The following is a 20,242-nucleotide window of genomic DNA, read 5'->3' as shown; positions in this document are numbered from 1 at the left end:
AAATGACAACAGTAATAATAAAAGGATTGGAATGTACAAATGATGCGCAGTGCAATTGCTCACCACCTGCTGATCGACACCCAGTTAGTCCCCGAGCAGCGATCCCGCCTGCCCCGACTCCCCCCAGTTTATATACGAGATTTGACGTCCCATGGTATGGAATACCCCGTTGGCCACTTTGGGTCAGCCGCCCTGGCTGTGTGTCCCCCCAACCTCCTGTGCCCCGCCCCCCCCAGCTTTCTTGCTGGCTGGGCATCAGAAGCTGAAAAATCCTTCACTTTAGACTAAGCATTACTTAGCAACAACTGAAAACATCAGTGTTATCAACGTTCTTCTCATACCTAACTCAAAACATAGCACTATACCAGCTACTAGGAAGACAGTTAACTCTATCCCAGCTGAAACCAGGACATATGCTATATAGTTTTATTTTAAAATATGGCCAAAATTCCTGCTAGTATAAAACCTACTACAGTTCTTCCTACAAGAATAAATTCTTTCCCTTGGAATCTGTTAGATGAATGTGATATACAAATATGTGTCTTTATGCTACTCAAAGCAAGAATGTGGGGAGGAGAGATTATAATCCTATCTATCCACAAAGCAGTCATTTATACTATTGAAAAACGTTGAAGATTTATGCATAAGGCCAATGTAATGGTGTTGGGTTTATAAATATATTTAACACATTCATCTGTCTTAGATTTGTACTTAAGATTGTAAAAGATTGTGAAAACAATGGTTTTCAAGAGGGTGTATTAAGCCTACTGCAATAGCAAATGAGCCATAAAGCTTTTATCTGGGTGGGAACATCCAAAGAAATCTTAAAGGAGCAGGGAACTGACTTTACTGCCTTCCTTCATTATATACCAACTTAACAAAACACTGGAGATGCGAAAGTCATAGGAATAAGGGGGAACATAGTTGAAGGTAGGCATTGGTAACATCAAACCCATTGGGGTTCTTGGAAAGGTCTAATCTAGTCCTGACACAGATGTTCAAAAATGTGTAAGACATGAAACAGTCTTGGAAAGAGCAGCTATTGATACCGAAAAGCCGGCTGAAGAAACTCTCTAAGACTCGTTTTGGAGTTTTAGAAAGCAGGCGTTCTTTATTGCAGCACTAGATGTATGGGGGATAGTTCCACCTAGCGTGCATACCACAGCTTTAGCACTAACAGGTTATATAGAATAACTAATTGCATATTAATCAGATTAGTATACATATACATAAAAATAATTGCAACTGATTATCTCAGTACTGCCTACATCCGATCATGCGCAATGAAGGATCCATTTGAGTCGAAGGGCTGCTTTTACGACCACCGACCCATCTGAAGTTCTTGTTGGCTGTCCTTGAAGTCTTTATTCTTGTCCTTGTTCTTTGATCTTGAAGCTTAACGCAGCTTCAAGCACATGTGGTCAGTTTCAACAGTGTTCTCATCTAGCATACAGGAACATCTAGTCATAAGAGCAAAGAACTGCAAAACTTATTAGTAACTACCTCCACTAGTTAATTGCTTGGCTATACTTTTGTCTATTGTTTCAATCATAGTGTTAGTATAAGATTTCTAATAATTAGTTATCAAATCTCACTTTTACAGTCACCTAGCAGCAAACCAGTTTCCACGGCTGGTACAAAATATTAATATTTGTGTTACAGGAGGAGCCACAATGTTTTGAATGGATTTATGCTTTGACAGAATAGAAGTCTATACAGACAACAGCCTGGAGATACTCTAAATGTAACACATGCCGCATGGGAGGAGAACCCTTTGATATCTAAAAATGTCTTCAGTTAGGTATGTCTTGTATCTGAGAGAAACATAGAACTAAATAAGGCAGTTGGGTTTGTCATTCCATTAGGCGGAAAAAACCACTTTATTTGGATGCTTCTGCAGTGCATTAGTTTCTCAGGAAGAGGCTGTTCTCATTTAAACTAAGAAGCTACAAGTCCACAGGTGGACACCCTCTTATTGATTGTACCAAAAAAAAGAGGTCACTGCCCTTAGTTTTTCACCACTATCAGCAGTTCCTTACCATCACCTCTCTGCCTCAGGCAATCACCCCATGGAGGCGACAGTTCAGCCACTGTAATTAGTTTCAGGTAAAACTGAAGTTAACCTGAGCCTGATTCTGCCTGAAGTACGATGTCAGGGTATACTCGTACAAACCAGAGCCAGCAGATTTCTATTAATCAAGCAGTAACGAGCACCAGGGGCTGTTACCTCGCTCATCACAAGAGACCTGTCCAGAGGAGAACCTCTGCCAAAGCCCAGGAATGGGTACTGTGATCTGTGGCCAGTAGCGAGGCCACTCTCTGGCTTCAGATCTTTAATTGCCTCCTGCAGACTTCTCCCTTTCATTCAGCCTTGTACGGTGCAGTCTAACAGGAGACTCAAGCTTTTGTGGAAGAAAAAAATTCCAACAGCAGCTGCCTACTATGTTCTGCTGGTGGTAGCAGAATACCCTGCAAACTTCGTAATTAATGAAAACAGGACTAACAGAGCTGTAATTATACCTCAAAACCTTGCTGCAGGGGTTCTGGCAACAACTCCCTTCATTCCATGTTCTGGTTAGATGTCTAACTGATGCTTTCTTTCGTTCCTAGCTGTGCTCTAAAACCTTGCTCAGGTCTGCCTATGTTACATGTTGGTCAATACAGTTTTTTTAGAACTTCCCAGCAACCTCTGTCAATCAATTCCAACCCAAGAGTCAATGAGCAGAGACTAAGATAAGTAATGCCGCAGAATTTAACAACAGGTTTTGTTGGAAGGGTGTAACAGAAACCAAAGAATAATTTATTGTAGGCAGTTATGAGTAGTAAAAACAAGTACCAGGAACTGTTTTTATCGTAATATGTACAGAAAAAATTACTTTTCACAGAGAAAAAAGAGCTTACTTTTATAGCTTCTTATTCAAATTACCTGACGTACAGCACAATGTATTTTGACTTAGGCTTCCAGCCGCACTCATAATCTTAGTTTTGAAACTCCAGGTTAATTTTCATTTGTTGTAATGAACTCTTGAACAGAATAGGCATTTGTTGAATGTACTTGACACTTCTGTCCTCTTTTTTTGTTCTTCTTCCTACCTCTAAACACAGTTACTGAACCTGATCATATATCCTTCCCCTCTATCTCCCCATTTACGATGCCTTATAACATAAAGAACTTGCAATGATCGTTTACTGCGCAAAATCCTTGTTATTAAATAGATTCTCCTTTTTTGTTACAACTCTTCCTGTCTTTATTGAGTACCTGTCATTCAGAGAAAACTTCAACTATTTTATATCAACTAGGATTCATAACACTCTCAGAAGCATGGTTATGAACACGTTACGAGTCAGTTGGAACACCATGAGACAAGATGATCATGCAGCAAGCCGTCTCAGAGCTAAGAAAGAACCTAAGCCTTCTGATTTACCAGATCTGGGTTCAGGATTTTTCCAAGTCTCATTAGCTGCTGCTATTAGGCTTTTCACCCTCTTCTACGCCATAGGATACGTCTGCTTCTTAGTATCATCTAGGAGATATAATTACCTTGTTTGCACAGAGGTCAAAGACATCAGTGATGCCCCTGATCTCTCCTCCCTTCTTGCGACACATCACTTGGCTTTTGGTCTTCCTACAACGTACCGGGGTTGTTATCGAGTACTAGGAAGTAGTACCTGCTAGGCCGTTGTAGGCGCCCGCCCGTGTACGAAGCACAGGCGCTTCCTAAATTTGGTACCGAACTCTGGACGAAGCCCAGGGCCGCGGGCGGAGCGAGGCCCTTCCCGCCCTAGCGGGCGCGGCTCGCCGCGCCGCCGGGGTCTCCGCCCGCGCCGGGCGGGATGCGGGGCGCTCGCAAGCGGCTGTGCTCCGCCCTGATCGTCGCTTACGGCCTCTTCTCCCTGTACGCGGCCTACACCGTCTTCCTCCGGCCCCGCCGCCCGGCCGCCCCCCGGCCGCCGCACCGGGACCGCCGCGGCCCGCGAGGTGAGAGCGGCGGCGGGGCCGCTCCGAGCCGCCCCGCCGCCGCCGGGCGGGCCGGCCTGGCCGCGGCCGGCGGTGGAGCTGCGGGGACGGGGAGGGGGGGCGGCGGGTTCGATGCGGAGCCGGCGCGCTTTGTCAGCTCCCGCCTGCGCCAGAGAGGCCTCGGCCACCGCGGCGTAGGGGAGCGGCGGCGGCGCCTCCTCCCGCTGCTGTCCCCGGGTCTGGAAAGGCCGGGCGCCGCGCCTCCCCTCCCCGCGCCCCCGCTCGGTAGCGCTGCGGCGGGGGGGGCCGCGGAAGCGGCGCCTGAGGGAGAGCGGCGCCGGGGGCGGCGGCCATTTCCCCAGTGCCTGGTCGGGCCCGGGGCTGCGGGCGCGGCGGCGGCGGAGGCCGTGCTGCTGCTGCCGGAAATTCTGAATTCAAGAAAATTCGTCGGTTTTCTAAACTTGTAAGTTTGCTCTTTTGATGTAAATTGCACTTTTGGGTTTCTTAGATCGTGCTGCCTTGGGAAATGGAGAGTGGAATCCATGGGAAGGGGACGAGAAAAACGAACTGCTTGCTTCTCAGCAGAGATATGAAGCGAATCTTAAGATGATACAAAATGCAAGATCTCACCTAGAACAAACCAGTCTCAGGGTACAGATTTGGGGCAAAGCAGCAATTGGTAAGCAGATACAATCAATGTCTGTTAATCACTTAACCTTCCAGATATAGCACTTTTCTCTGCTTTTTAATGACTAAAATTTATGTGTATGATTAAATATGGATATCTGTACGTGAAGAGCATTAAGTAAATGGTAGCTGTTACTTAAATTTATGTTGATACCAATATAAGAGTGGTTAGACTCCTGTTTCTTTGAATTAGTTCTTTTCAAGGCTGTTTTTCACATCTGTCAAAGAAAATGGCTCAAATGGCAGGGAAACGTAGTTACTTTTTGAATCCAGTCTAGCTTAGAATACAACACAAGGGCAGGCCTTTTATTTAGCTAAACTAGAATGTTTATTTTTGTCACACTTGCACTTTGTGAAACAAAGCATCTGTGAAACAAAGCATCTCACAATGAGAAATAAGGCATTTTCTCTACTGCAGTACTGCTGCCACTGATGAAACTGGAAATTCTTCTGTTGTAGAAGACACCGAGTTTACTCTCTACATAAACTGGGGGCCAAGGTCCTCTCAAGCTCTTTAACTACTGCTGAAGACATATCATTGTTCTTATTTCAGCTTTTTTGAAAATGTAAAATTTCCAGCTTCAGTTGAAATTCCGCATAGCATTGTAGAACACGTTGGTATATTACATGATGATGCATTCCATCACAAAAATTCGATGTGTTTCACAAAAGCTTAAGAGAACTATGCATGTCCTTAAAATGCTGATTAATATTTACTCAGTTTTAAGTGGTATGTGTACCGGAAAGAGATGCTAACAGAAGCAGTAGTGTGGTATATCTTCATCTACTGATATTTTGACAGCCAAAGAATCTTTTTAAATGCCCCGATGTGTGAAAAATTAATCTTAACTAATTTGAAGTCATACAGAATTTGGGAAGCAATGTCCATATTATCTAAGAAGCTCTGACTTTTTTTTTCCAAGTTCTTATGTTGTTACACTTTTTCATTTCCCAGAAATACTTTACTTTTATTTGCTAGGATTGTAGAGTAGGTGAGATCTGTGCATTCAAATTCTCCATCGTATCTTCATTTATGTAGGTCTTTATCTTTGGCAACATATTTTTGGAGGGCGCCTTGAGCCAGCTGATGTGACTGCGCAGTGGAGAGAAGGAAGCCAAAAAGCAGGAAAAACATGTTTCAGGTACTAGCTGCATGATGTTGACTTCAATTGTGTTAACTTTAACAAAGGATGAATTGGAAAGTTAAAGAACATGATAAGATGCACAGGTGCATTATTTTGTCTATCTCAAAGTTGCAGTTATTTTAATATCAGTTGCAAACACTTTAATTTTGGCATGTTTTGATAATGTTGTGGTTTAGCCCCAGCCAGCGACTAAGCACCATGCAGCTGCTCACTCACTCCCCCCCCCGCCACAGTGGGATGGGGGAGAAAATCGGGAATAGAAGTAAAACTCGTGGGTTGAGATAAGAAAGGTTTAATAGAACAGAAAAGAAGAAACTAATAATGATAACGATAACACTAATAAAATGACAACAGTAATAATAAAAGGATTGGAATGTACAAATGATGCACAGTGCAATTGCTCACCACCCGCTGATCGACACCCAGCTAGTCCCCAAGCGGCGATCCCCCACCCCCACTCCCCAGTTCCTATAGGAGATGTGACATCCCACAGTATGGAATACCCTGTTGGCCAGTTTGGGTCAGGTGCCCTGGCTGTGTCCTGTGCCCACTTCCCATGGCCCCCCAGCCCTCCCGCTGGCTGGGCATCAGAAGCTGAAAAATCCTTGACTTTAGGCTACTTAGCAACAACTGAAAACATCAGTGTTATCAACATTCTTTGCATGCTGAACTCAAAACATAGCACTATACCAGCTACTAGGAAGCCAGTTAACTCTATCCCAGCTGAAACTAGGACAATAACTATGGAATATGCAAACAACTTCTTATTCAAAATTAACAGAAAGAATGGTTACTTTTATTTATGGAAACACATACTTGATAAAACCAGCAAATTCTAGCCCAAACATGTCACTTAAAAAATAGAAAACTAGGGAACAGTTTCATCTGCTGTTTTATGAAGATTTGTTTATTTGAAAGAAATGTGGAAAGACTTACCAATGCTGAGAGGGAGGGCAGCCAAGAGACCTTAGGAGCGGGGGAAATACAACCCTGAGAAGAGTCTAAGAAGTGGGATTTGGGGCTTGTAATTGACTGAAGGAAGCATGGAGTTGAGGCAAGAAGCTGTCTCCTGCTATTTGGTTTCTGTTGTACTCAGGGAAAAGGGACTTCACTCATTCATTCATAAATAGGCTTGTATCAAAACCATAATTTGTTTCTATTTATAACAAAAACAATCTGTGAGACCTAGCATCTGGTTAACTAATTGATTTGCTAAGCAAAATTTTATATGTAAAGGAAGATTACACTTGAAGCATTGTTTGCTTCAAAAATGGATTTTGATCTTTGATCATGCATGTTTTAATACTACTGTCAAATGTTTTATATTATTTTATATTACTTATATTATTTAGTGAATGATATAGAACTTTTCTCCAAGGTCCTATTTAATACTGTTTTTAAGGCTTTCTGTAAAGATACAGTGAAAGCTGAAGGATTTTTCATCTATTTGGCCAGTTTGCCAGTCTGCAGTAGTAGCTCTCCTACAACATTTAGTCACTTGCACCAGTACCCATCTGTTAAGAAAGTTTTCTTTTAAAGCATAAGTGACACACACTTAAGTGAATTTAACTTCTGAAAAATGTGTTGCTTCAGAAAGGTGTTTTTCCTCACGCAATAAGATGGGGTTCTAGTTGAAATTTGCAGATAATGTTTGAAGTAAATATGTGATTGTGAATCAAAAGGGGTTTTTTAAGTGCTCACTAAAGTTTTTTATCACTTTGAATTGTTTATCAATATATCTGGCTGTGCATGTGGTACAGGCCGTAGAATCTTTTCAGTAACACCCTACATCACATTCATAAGTGATTAAAAAATGTTTTCTAGAAAGATGTGTAGACTTGATTTAAACATAGCAATTATTAAAGAGTCTGTCTTACATCTAAGAAAATAGATTAAATGACATACTCTTTAAAAAAAATAGCTGTATTCCTTGTCTGCAAATATAACCTGATCCTACAAGATTAGGGAATCAACTGTGAATGATGCTGCTGCATCTTGGTAGTGTCCTTGACAGAGCAATAGAGCTTTCCATTCACAAATTTGGAGAAAGGATACAATACTTTCTTTGGATGGGGACCAGCGCCTGCAGCGTTATCTTGGTAGGAAGAGACTTTTTTCCAGAATTAAAATCTCAGAAGCTATAGAATCAATGACACTCTACCAGACAGATTGTCTTCTTGGTATGGACAAAAGGATTTTTTTCAAGCCCTTGCTTTTCATGTTTATAATATGAAAATAATTTTTGGCACTTAATGCGTCTGTCACTTGACTGATTATGATTATTTTCTCTCTTGTGTGCCTGTTTCACATGAATAATAACCTCACATGCTTCCTTAGGCTATACATCTCTCAAAGAAAAGACTTCTATGCTAGTATTTAAATATCTTCTCGTTATGTTTAGAGGAACCAGGGATAATAGAGTCTTTATTTTAAACTTGAACTTACATGCTAGATCTTATAAAAATATAAGGTTTAAGTTTGGTAGCAATGTAACAGAGGTTAAAATTTGTCAGGCTAGTAGGAACCTGTTGTGCAAAATACAGAAAATACGCAAATATAACTTATTTTAATGATTAGGATTCTGAAATGAAATAGCTGAAGTTCTACTTTTCACTCAAATTGGAAATGTTATTTTGTATTTTTTTTGTGAGGAAGAATTAGTACATGATTTTGGCTGCTCGCTGGTTATAAGATTTTCTAGAATTGTTGACTTCTTTATTGCCAGGCTGAGGTAAATTATCTCCATTTGATTACTAGATGAGGCTAGAGGGAACTAGCTGAGGTGACATATTTGGACAATATGTGCTGCTGTGCAGTTTTTTGTGGTAAGTCTAATGATTGTTAAAATGTAGAGCTCTCATGAATGTTTTTAAACAATACCAAATCTAAAGACACAAAAATGCCAAAATATCACTTGAACACAGTTGCATGAGTAAGCCCATTTCGTATATTTGTGATGGAGAATACACATATTTATCCTAGATTTTGATGACTTCAAGCTTTTACCAAAGAAGTTGCCTAAAGAATACTATAAGTATCAACTTCTGCATGAAATGCGGGGACATTTATTTAAAAACGCAAGTGGAGAAGGAACTACATAGCTGTGGATTTTAGTGACATGTTGTCTTAGCACTTGTCTTAGCACTTGCCTTGGCCGGAAGCAATTCACATCCTTCTTTCCTGTCATCTAGGAGGATGTTGTAGAGTAGGGAGTGCCAAACTTCTTATCTCTTACCTTTGAGTCAGAGCATTCCTAAATTTCTGTTCCACTGAGAGTCACACCCTCTCTATCTTATAAACATTCAGTGTTGCCTTCCCCCAGCCCCTGTTAACCCCAGTTGTTCAGCAGTTCTTAAGTCCATTCTCCTGCCCTCGTAATGCAAATTGCAACCATCTTGGTTCATGGTGGAATGACTGCATTTTGGTAAACAAAGTTAACCAGCAAAGCTTTCTTTACCTGCCAAAGGATTCTGCCAACGATAACTTGTGGCAATTTAGTTTCCTTAATAGCCTTTGGTGAAGCTTTTTGAAAATCCAAATACACTATGTCTACTGGTTCCCATTTATCTGTATTCTTATTGACACACTCGTAGATCTCCATCAGATTAGTGAGACAGGATTACTCATTTCCAGCAGTGTTTATCCATGTATGTGATCAGTGATCTTACCTTTTGATCAGATCCAGTGATGTTACTATTTATTACAGACTCTTCCAGAGAGGAGATTCATACTGACTGGTCTGCTCCAGAGTCCCCTCAAGTTGTTTTTGTAGATGGGAGTGACACTGGCAGAGCCCTTCTCACCAGGCATAGTGTCTCTTCATAATGACAGCTGCGCACCTTTGCCAGCAGTTCTGCAATTTCATGTTTGTGTTCCTTCAGAACTCTGAAGTGAATGCCATCCAGGTCCAAATCCTCCATTCGATATAATACTTGTGGTCTTTTACCTTTATTTCTTGCTGAAGAGAATGAGTTAGGTGTGGGAATCTTTTCTGCTATGGCTTTGCCATCCCATTTTAAACCCTTTTTAAACTGTTGTCCCTCCAGTTCTGTAGTTGTCTTTTTAGCATATTTTTATATATTTTGGTTTTCATATATTTAAAGAACCTTTACCTGTCAACCAGAACATCCTTTTACAAGGTACTTTTCAAATTGCTTTTCACCTTAATTTTCTGTTTGCATTTCATAAGCAGTATTTTATGAGTTTTGGTGTCCTCCTTGTTTGGGCAAGCTTTTAATTGTTTTCAATGCTGACCGTGCTGTTTGACAGCCTCCTTAACTTTTCTATTAAGCCATACAGGTTTTGGGGGGGCCTGTGTTTCCTTTTTGGGTTGAGGCACACAGCATGCCTGGGCTTCGCCTACAGTGTTTTTGAACAGCCTACAAGCTCCTTGCAAGCTTCTTGTTACTTTGGCTACTCCTTTTCGAGTTCTTTTCTTGGTTTTCTCATATTTAAGTAATTGCTTTATTGCACATGGAGTATCTCTACGTTGGGTGTATTTGGTATGTTCTCTCCTGCTGCACTGTTAAACTTCATCATATTGCCATTACAGAATGGCTGTCTGACTAACACCTTTGGAACTAGGTCTGGAAGACCCACTCTGGAATAGCATCTTTTCATATGGGTTCTAAGACTAGTAAGGAAAAACAGGGACTTCATAGGAAGCAAGTCATTTATTGAGTCCAAAAAATGTAATCTCCCCATACTGTCCTTGATCTAGCCTTCATGTGAGTAGTGAAAATCTCTTAGTACTACTGCCTTAATTTTGCAGCTTCTGTAATCTCCCTTACGTTTCCCAGTCCCGATTGTGTTCTGACTGGGAGTTAATAGTACAACCTTAGCTTTATGTTTTTATTATTTAAGTATGGGGTTTCCATAGTGTTTCTTTTTTCACCCCTGTAATTTTATGCTGTTAAACTTATTATTTTCCTCCACACAGGTCATTGCTTCCCCACCTGTACATCCTGTTATTACTGTAAAGTTGGTAGCCTCGGGACACTCTGTCCATAGATAAAACCCTTTTCCCCCAGGTCTTTTTTTACAAGGTGATCACTGGATCAACTACATATCCTATTCAGTATTTTAGGCATTCTGATGCTCAAGGTGTTTTCTTAGGATTCCCAGTGAATATTTTCTCATGGTTTGTTAAACTAACTTTGGATTTAAGTCTTGACCTGACTTACATTTAATCTATTAGAAATCTTGATCCCAGTCATGAGTCTCATGAATTTTGGCTCCAAAATATGCCACTCCCATGGCAGCAGCATGTCGGCTTAACTCAGGTTTAGAATATGCTTGCCTAAGGACAGTATGCTTCAGATAACCTCACTGGAGTAGTTTTTTACAGCTTTTGCTGTGAATTTTCTTTTCCTCACTAAGCACACTTGAACTGAAACTAGCTGTCAATCTCAGCACTTCATGAGTTAAAACTCATGGTCATTCTAAATTAAGTTTTGGTTGTAGCTGAAAAACTGTAGTAATGCAGTAGACCTAGAAAATGTAACGCTTCATTGACTCTTGGGGAAAAAAAAAAACATTGCTAGTTTTTTTCCCCTCCACTTTTTCCCAGGCTGTGTGATGGCTAATCCTTTGAGTTCAGTCAATAGTCTGTTAACACAGCAGTTAACTGAAGAGCAGGAGCTGGCAAACTGGTTTGCTTCATTGCAGTTCATATATGGCTGTTCTCAGATACTTGTAGATGATCAGTGATTTAATGATTTTGCTACTTGATTGAAATTCCTCTGTTAAATACATTGTGCAAGATCTAGAAATGCAATTTTCTACCTGAAATCTTTGTGCTTACTAGCTTATATCAGAGCCTTAAGTTTGATCTGGGTCACACAAGCAACATAAGTTTACATTTAGACAGGTACTTCTTGTGTTATAGATTCTACTCAGTATCAGATGGCGCAGTGTTTTTTTGGTCTAACCTTAACTGAACCAAAATTACAGAGAAAAGTAGTATGCCAGACCAGCTAACTGTCCCTCATAATGATACCTGTCTTAGTATATATACTCTTACAGGTTTTTGGGAGGGCCTCTCTCTTGTTCTAATACAGTATTCATTGGTTATTACTGGAATTAAGAAAAAGTTTTGCTTTTAGTGAACATCAAAGTATTTCCTTTTTTCAAAGTTGATTGATTTACCCACATTTTCATGTTTGAATATGATAATAGTTCTGATTTACTGACAAAATACTTTATTTTCATTTAAGCCTAAATCTCCTTTTTCTTGAGTGAAGATGAAGGCAGCTTGTTTCCTGTGTTAAACTGTAGATACTAACGACAGAAATGGTTACAGTTGCATAGTTACTTTGCAGTATATTGCATTTACTTTAATGAATTAAAAAAAAAAAATCTCTGGAGTACAGACTGTGTAGGAGGGATGTTTAGAGGATTAAGGTCAATGATTTGTCTTAAGGGTGCTTACTGTTTTATTTTGGTTTTCACAGTTTCATCACTGGTCCATCTGTAGTTCCTGGCTACTTCTCAGTTGAGGCTGAAAATGTTGTGCTAGTTCTGAATGGAAGAGAAAAAGCAAAGATCACTTATGCCACTCAATGGTTGCACTACGCACAAACATTAATTCAGACTCACAAAATACAGCACGTAGCGGTTGTGCTTCTTGGAAATGAGCAGTGCAACAATGAATGGATTCAACCATACCTGAAAAGAAATGGAGGATTTGTAAATCTACTCTTTGTTACATATGACTATGCATTGGTAAATGAAGAAGATATTTTCCAGTGGCCTTTAGGAGTTGCTACGTAAGTGCTATAAACATAAATTACAATTGAAACTTAATTGTTATGCATGAGGTATAGAAAATGTGTCTGAATGTTACTGCTGATACCCAAAACGATTATAGTAAGTAAATTGTAGAACATGATCCTACTAATGGTTTTCTAAATCAAGCGTTGGAATCTTTGGAAATTGCATTTAGGAATAAAAATGATAACAGGAAAAGAATGCTAGGATTAAGGTAGCTTTAAAAAAAAATGAACCTGTGTCTGGTGGGGTTTTCTGTTTGTTTATTTTTTCTTCAGTAGATTTGCTCTTGAGAGTTATCATAAATGCTGATGTAATATGTATGAGTAACATGGGGATTTAAAAGATAATTATGTAATTAAGTTCTAACTACTGCTTGTTTAGGAAAGGAAAGGGATGGTACTGGTGGTACTTTTTTAACCACTGTTATGGCTCTCAAAATGAAATTGTGTGCCTCCCATTTGGAATTAGTATACTCCAGTATCACAGTAATGTAAGCTGGCTTAACTGCTTACTCACAAAAACATTTTTGTTATACTTACTGCTCAAACTATGTGGAGTAGATAAAGGTTTGGTTCAGTTAGATGCATTTTTACTCCTTGTTAACAGAGTTAATAGTGTTTTAGCTACTTATCATGGTAATATAAGATTAAAAGAATACAGGAGTATTTTCATATCTTGTGTTGAATTTGAATTCAATATCCTATATTGAGCCAGTTGGCAAACTGTATGGAGTTTTTATACATAGCTTGAACTTGCTCACAGTGTCATGGAAATGCACTAAATTTGGATTCTTGATGGTGTCAGAGAATCGATGGCATTGGAGGCTCCTAAGCAAAAAGAAGTTGAGTTTTGAGATGCAAAGATTAAGGTGACAAATAACAGAAAGCAACAACAGTTACAACAGTAAACTGGGGTGCAAAGCTGGGTGGGGAAAGATAGATCAGTTATCAGAATGGGGCTTTGCAGCCCTTGCATGCCAGTGGTTTTAAAAATTGTGGTTAAAGGTATGCAAATGCGCCAGATTTTCCAAGTGAAGAGGGAGAACAAAGATGTAGAATCCTGTAAAAATATTTGGCATGAAGAAAAAATGGTTTTCTGAAAGTAAGTGAATTAACATTCATCATGCAGGAGAATAATGAGGAAAGGACTGTTCCATCAAAATTTGGGAAGGTGAAGAAATTGAATATGTCTTCAGAACCATTAATGGCAATGAAGAAATCACTGTGAAATAGAGACTACCTTTGAAACCAGTAAAGAATTGGGATCGGGGTATAGCTTTTCTTACAAAAAAAGGAACAACAGGGAAGTAGAACAGTGATCCATCAGAAATAATAACATTAGAAGGAATATGTGTCTTAGTTTGAGAATGCAAAGGAGCAGAAACTTTTTTAACATTCATCTGTTCCAGAAAAAAATACTGACTTTATGTAATGAAAAAGTTAATGCTAGCCCTTCAGCTGAAGCAGTGTTTCACTGGCTGTCATGCTGACCAAAATTAGTGATGTAAGATTTGAGGAATCAGTCAAAAAAAGAAAAATGCCTGATACGGTGAAAACATGTCTAAAAGGATGGCATAGAGTTTATATTGGATCCCAGGACCTTGCATTGGTTTTGTTGAGTCCAAAAAGACAAGTTAAATAGCTTGTACGACAAGCTATTTAGTAGCCAAAAGATTAGGTTAATGAAGTCCACCCAGATCAAAGTGAGATTTTCCTTTGAGAGGTTACCAGTGGTATTCTCAGTTGATAAGCATGCCCAGCGATTAAGGTAGCTGAACTTAAATTCCATAGTTCCCATTAACCTGGCCATGTCAGTCAAAACTAGTGGTTGCGTCAAGAACAGCTCCTTTTGAAAAAGCATGTTTCTCAAGGACGTTTTGTAACGTAGAATCATAGAATCATTTAGGTTGGAAAAGACCTTCAAGATCATCAAGTCCAACCATCATCCATGCCCACTAAACCATGTTATGGAGTACCCCGTCCAACTCGCTTTTTGAATATCTCCAGGGATGGTGACTCAACCACTTCCCTGGGCAGCCTATTCCAATGTTTGACAACCCTCTCAGTAAAAAAATTTTTCCTAATACCTAACCTAAATCTCCCTTGCCTCAACTTGAGGCCATTTCCTCTTGTCCTATCTCCAGCCACCTGACAGCAGAGACCAACACCCACCTCACTACAACCCCCTTTCAGGTAGCTGTAGAGAGCGATAAGGTCTCCCCTCAGCCTCCTCTTTTCTAGACTGAACAGCCCCAGTTCCCTCAGCCGCTCCTCGTAAGACTTGTGCTCCAGGCCCCTCACCAACTTGGTTGCCCTCCTCTGAACACGCTCCAGCAGCTCAATGTCTTTCCTGGCGTGAGGGGCCCAAAACTGAACACAGGACTCGAGGTGCGGCCTCACCAGTGCCGAGTACAGGGGAACAACCACCTCCCTGCTCCTGCTGGCCACACTATTTCTGATACAGGCTCGGATGCGATTGGCCTTCTTGGCCACCTGGGCACACTGCTGGCTCCTACTCAGCCGGCTGTCAACCAGCACACCCAGGTCTTTCTCTGCTGGGCAGCTTTCCAGCCACTCTTCCCCAAGCCTGTAGCGCCGCATGGGGTTGCCGTGACCGAAGTGCAGGACCCGGCACTTGGCCTTGTTGAACTTCCTACAGTTGGCCTCAGCCCATCGATCCAGCCTGTCCAGATCTCTTTGTAGAACCTCCCTACCCTCAAGCAGATCGACCCTGCCCCCCAACTTGGTGTCGTCTGCAACCTTGCTGAGGGTGCACTCGATCCCCTCATCCAAATCATCGATAAAGATATTAAACAGAACAGGGCCCAACACCGAGCCCTGGGGAACACCACTTGTGACCCGCCGCCAACTGGATTTCACCCCATTCACCGCTACCCTCTGGGCTCGGCCATCCAGCCAGTTTTTCACCCAGCGAAGAGTGCACTTACCCAGGCCACGAGACGCCAGTTTCTCAAGGAGTATGCCATGAGAGACAGTGTCAAAGGCCTTGCTGAAGTCCAGGTAGATAACATCCACAGCCTTTCCCTCATCCACTAGGCGGGTCACCTGGTCATAGAAGGAGATCAGGTTGGTCAAGCAGGACCTGCCTTTCGTAAACCCATGGGCTGACTGGGCCTGATCCCCTTCTTATCCTGGACTTGCCATGTGAGTGCTCTCAAGACAAACCGTTCCATAATCTTCCCCGGTACCGAGGTCAGGCTGACAGGCCTGTAGTTCCCCAGATCCTCCCTCTGACCCTTCTTATAAATGGGAGTCCCATTGGCAAGCCCCCAGTCCTCTGGGACCTCCCCTGTTGACCAGGAAAGCTGACAGATGATAGAGAGTGGCTCGGCAAGGACCTCTGCCAGTTCCCTCAGTACTCTTGGGTGGATCCCATTGGGTCCCATAGATTTCTGAGTGTCCAGATGGCGTAGTAGGTCCCTAACTATTCCCTCCTGGATTAAGGGGGGTATGTTCTGCTCTTCATCCTTATCTTCCAGCTCAGGGGGTGGAGTACCCTGAGGATAACTGGTCTCCCAGTTAAAGACTGAGGCAAAGAAGGCATTAAGTACCTCGGCCTTTTCCTCATCTCTGGTTGCTACGTTCCCTTCTGTATCCATTAAAGGATAGATATTCTCCTTGGGATTCTTTTTACTGTTAACGTATTTGTAAAAACATTTTTTGTTGTCCCTTACAATAGTGGCCAGATTTATTTCTAGCTGAGCTTTTGCCTTTCTAATTTTCTCTCTGTATGATCTAACAAGAGCCCTGTACTCCTCCCAAGTTGCCCGCCCTTTCCTCCAGAGATGATAAGCTCTCCTTTTTTTCTTGAGTCCTAGCAAAAGCTCCCCATTCAGCCAGGCCAGTCGTTTTCCTCGGCGGTTTGACTTGCGGCACATGGGAATAGCGTGGTCCTGAGCCATTAAGATTTCCTTCTTAAAGAATGTCCATCCCTCCTGGACCCTGTTGCCCTTCAGGACCGTCTCCCAAGGGACTCTCTCAACCAGTGCCTTGAAGAGGCCAAAGTTTGCCCTCTGGAAGTCCATAGTGGTGGTTTTGCTGACCACCTTCCTTGCCTCACCAAGAATTGAAAATTCTATCATTTCATGGTCACTAAGCCCAAGACGGCCTCTGACCATCACACCTCACACCAGTCCTTCCCTGTTCGTAAACAACAGATCTAGCAAGGCTCCTCCCCTGGTTGGCTCGCCCACCAGCTGTGTCAGGAAGTTATCTTCCACGCACTCCAGGAACCTCCTAGATTGTTTACTCACTGCTGGGTTGTATTTCCAGCAGATGTCTGGAAAGTTAAAGTCCCCCACGAGGACAAGGGCACACGATTCTGAGACTACTGCCAGCTGCTTGTAGAATGATTCATCCGTCTCTTCAGCCTGGTCGGGCGGTCTATAACAGAATCCCAGCACAATATCTGTCTTATTGGCTTTCCCTCTCATCCTCACCCATAAGCACTCCACCTTGTCATCAGAATCGTGTAGCTCTGTACAGTCAAAACATTCCCTAACATAGAAAGCCACCCTACCACCTCTTCTACCTTGCCTATCCCTTCTGAAGAGCTTGTAGCCATCCATTGCAGCACTCCAGTCACGGGAGTCGTCCCACCATGTTTCCGTGATGGCAACTAAGTCATATCTATCCTGCTGCACGATGGCTTCCCGCTTCTCCTGTTTATGGCCCATGCTGCATGCATTGGCATAGATGCATTTGAGCTGGGTTATCGAATCCACCCCTAACATCGGCATGCTGCCCCCAGGCTCATCTCTGGTGCACCCAGTTTTATCCCTTACCCCCTTTGAACCTAGTTTAAAGCCCTCTCTGTGAGCCCCACCATCTCATGAGCAAGGATTCTTTTACCCCTTTGAGATAGCTGGACAACATGCATACATAATAACTCTGATGTCAAAAGAAGACATAAATTTTATGGAAAGTCTCTGAAGAGAGTGATGAGGGCAAAGGGAATAAAGACCAACTTTTAAGGACAGGACTTGCGCTGGTTTGCTTGTGGGTCTGTGTTTATAGATGTGGATTGGCAACACATAGGTGGTTTTAGTCTTAGAATCTGCTGCAGTAAAGATGAAATGGTGCAAAATGTTTTTTCTTTGACGTAAAATACATAGTCGTCTAATGTATACACTGTTTTTACAGCTACAGAAATTTTCCTGTTGTAGAACCCAGCTGGTCAATGCTACGTGATCCAAGATCGTATCTATGTAATTTCTTAGGAACAGTTTATAAGAACTCTTCTAGGGAAACCCTAATGGAAGTTCTGAAGCAGGATGGGCTTGACAAACTTTGCTGGATTGCAGCCAGAGAACAGTAAGACTTTGATTTACTTCGTGAAAATATTCAGATTTTTTTGCCTCGTTCATTATTACCAATCCTTTCTTGAGTGTTAAAAAATAGTACAAATAAAGGTGACCAGTCATAATTAAAACAGAGTACATTGCTGAGACTCTTTGTATAGGTCTTCATGAGTTAACAGCCTTCGTGTTGCTGTATTTTACATAAAGCATATTTTTAAATACATACAGAAATCTCCTATGTATACTACATATAAAGACCATCTTTTTTTTTCTCATATACATTTGATTATGGTGGGAGAAGAACTACTTGTCTTTCACCTTGTGTGTATTAATGTCTTAGTAGAAGAAAAAGACAGCTGTGTTTTGTTGTGTTCTGTATAGGAGAGTGGATTTAATCTATACGACATGGCTCTTTTTTTATTGCAAGTAGGTAGAACAGATCTTTTGACTTTCAGGAATAGGGTTCTGATTGTATTTCTTAATTTTGCCAAGCAACACCTGTAAAATGTTTGATAGCAGGCACAGCAGTGCTTAGGAAGACCTCAGCTAGCCTGATGAAGAATCTTAGGAGATGGATTGTATCTGTGATATAAGCTCCTGTCTCACAGATATTCTGAGGCACTACAGGCAGATGGATTCAGGTTAACGGATTGCTTTACGTGCTAACTTTTGAAGAGAAAACCTCTACTGTTTTAATGTATTTGAGGCCTAAAAAAATTCATTTAAAAGTCCATTGAGTGTCTCTCTGTATGTCTATTTCTGAACTGTGCTGTGAAGTAAATTGACATACGCATCATCCAAGTCATGCAGAAGATTTAAAATAGCGTTTCAGTTTGCTTCTTACACTTCTAAGTATTAATAATTTCCTAAAAGGACCATACCTAAAAAGTGTTACAGTCTATTTTTAACAGTGACATTTTCAATAAATTTTTAGAAGACACTTTAAGAATAGTTAAGACTAAAGGTAAAAGTCTCTTGATTGTGTGTGTAATATAAAATTCTTACATTGACAGCATTTTTGGTTTTATAAATAATTGAAATTAAAGCATAGATCTATTTTTAGGTTGCAGTGCCTGTGGGAAAAATGTTAATTTTCAATCCCTTTACTTTCCTAGGTGGCAGCCTCAAGAAACAGATGAAAGTTTCAAAAACTATCAAGATGCCTTGCTGCAGAGTGATTTGACATTGTGCCCAGTGGGAATAAATACAGAATGCTATAGAATTTATGAAGCTTGTTCATATGGATCTCTGCCTGTTATAGAAGATGTAACAACATCGGGTGATTGCGGAAATTCATCAGTGTACCACAGTGCTCCATTACAATTATTAAAAACCATGGGGGCTCCATTTATCTTTATTAAGAACTGGAAAGAGCTTCCTGCTGTTCTAGAGAAAGAAAAAAAAATGAGCTTACAAGAAAAGATTCAGAGGAGAAAAAAGCTTATAGAGTGGTATCGAAACTTCAAAGCATGGATGAGACAGAAATTCATTAATACTTTGGAAAATTCATTTTTGCCAAATGCTAAAGGATAAATTGTCCCTTTTGAAAATCTAGAATAGATTGAAAGTTTAATTTCCATTAACCTTCCAAGAGAGCTTTTATACAAAAGAAATCTCACAAGGCAGATGCATTCCTTTTGAAGTCAACAGAATTGTGCTAGCTTGGGCAAGAGCTACGTTTGGCCCTTCATCCTTAACAATTTTGAGAGAGGTTGTTGACTTAGCAGGATGGTAGTCTGTAAGGATGACAACAATTTTATTATCATTTTTACAATTTCCATGTTGGTGTGTGACCTGATAGATTTTTTTTCTTTTTTAGGAGAATATCTTTGAGCATGTGAACTTGTTAAAATCTAACATGAGTACAACAGTTGTGTTTGAAGAAAAGAGAAGAATGGAAGCTGTATGGTACAGGGTAATTTATTATGTAGACTAAAGAAGAGAAGTATGATTATAGCAAAATCACCAAGTTTAGCACAATCATTAAGATGCATCCTGGTAAGTGTTTTGAAAATGTGAACTATTTATTTGATTGACATTTAATTTCCAAGAAAGTGGCCATAAAGCTAATGAAACACTGTGGAATAAAAATTTGTATTTCAAGGTGAAAATAGAGAACTCTTTCTTGAAAATATTTCATAGCGATATATTTCCCCTGTAATTTCAGATATCAAAATAACTTTCTTTCATTTCTGTTTGGTCTTGGGACATACCTTTCTGAAGTTCTGCTGCGGGAGCATTCACTATCTGTACTTAGAGCTGCATATTCTGAACACGAGGCCTTAAACATGAATCTGCTTGTAGCTTATCTGATTTCTCAAAATCTGCTGAAACTTGTCAACTCCAAAAGATGGCAGAAGT

The 20,242-nt window shown here is 40.9% G+C and overlaps 1 protein-coding gene across 7 annotated transcripts; it reads left to right on the top strand.

The window, feature by feature from the left end:
- The first annotated feature begins 3,705 nt into the window (after positions 1-3,705).
- RXYLT1 (ribitol xylosyltransferase 1) lies at positions 3,706-19,992 on the top strand. Of its 7 annotated transcripts, none has more exons than XM_030002881.2 (7): positions 3,706-3,979; positions 4,467-4,637; positions 5,685-5,787; positions 12,243-12,557; positions 17,724-17,894; positions 18,997-19,147; positions 19,701-19,992. In XM_030002881.2, exons 1-7 carry the CDS (start codon positions 3,835-3,837, stop codon positions 19,815-19,817), a joined length of 1,173 nt encoding a protein of 390 aa, XP_029858741.1. In that variant the 5' UTR covers positions 3,706-3,834; the 3' UTR covers positions 19,818-19,992. The 7 variants fall into 7 exon arrangements, 6 of the variants coding, with proteins under 6 accessions (XP_029858741.1, XP_029858742.1, XP_029858740.1 ...); XM_030002882.2 differs by having other exon boundaries at positions 18,997-19,160; XM_030002880.2 differs by having other exon boundaries at positions 18,997-19,992.
- Positions 19,993-20,242: the final 250 nt, after the last annotated feature.

The sequence above is a fragment of the Aquila chrysaetos genome, chromosome 26 (genome assembly GCF_900496995.4).
Source record: "Aquila chrysaetos chrysaetos chromosome 26, bAquChr1.4, whole genome shotgun sequence".
In the NCBI taxonomy this organism is placed as follows: domain Eukaryota; kingdom Metazoa; phylum Chordata; class Aves; order Accipitriformes; family Accipitridae; genus Aquila; species Aquila chrysaetos.
Note: the sequence above shows the minus strand (reverse complement) of the source record. Positions and strands in the feature narration are given on the sequence as shown.

Coding starts and splice junctions, on each gene's coding strand:
- RXYLT1 (XM_030002880.2), top strand. CDS start 3,835: ATGCGGGGCGCTCGCAAGCGGCTGTGCTCCGCCCTGATCGTCGCTTAC. Junction 3,980..4,466: donor GGACCGCCGCGGCCCGCGAG/GTGAGAGCGGCG, acceptor TGGGTTTCTTAG/ATCGTGCTGCCTTGGGAAAT. Junction 17,895..18,996: donor TGGATTGCAGCCAGAGAACA/GTAAGACTTTGA, acceptor TTACTTTCCTAG/GTGGCAGCCTCAAGAAACAG.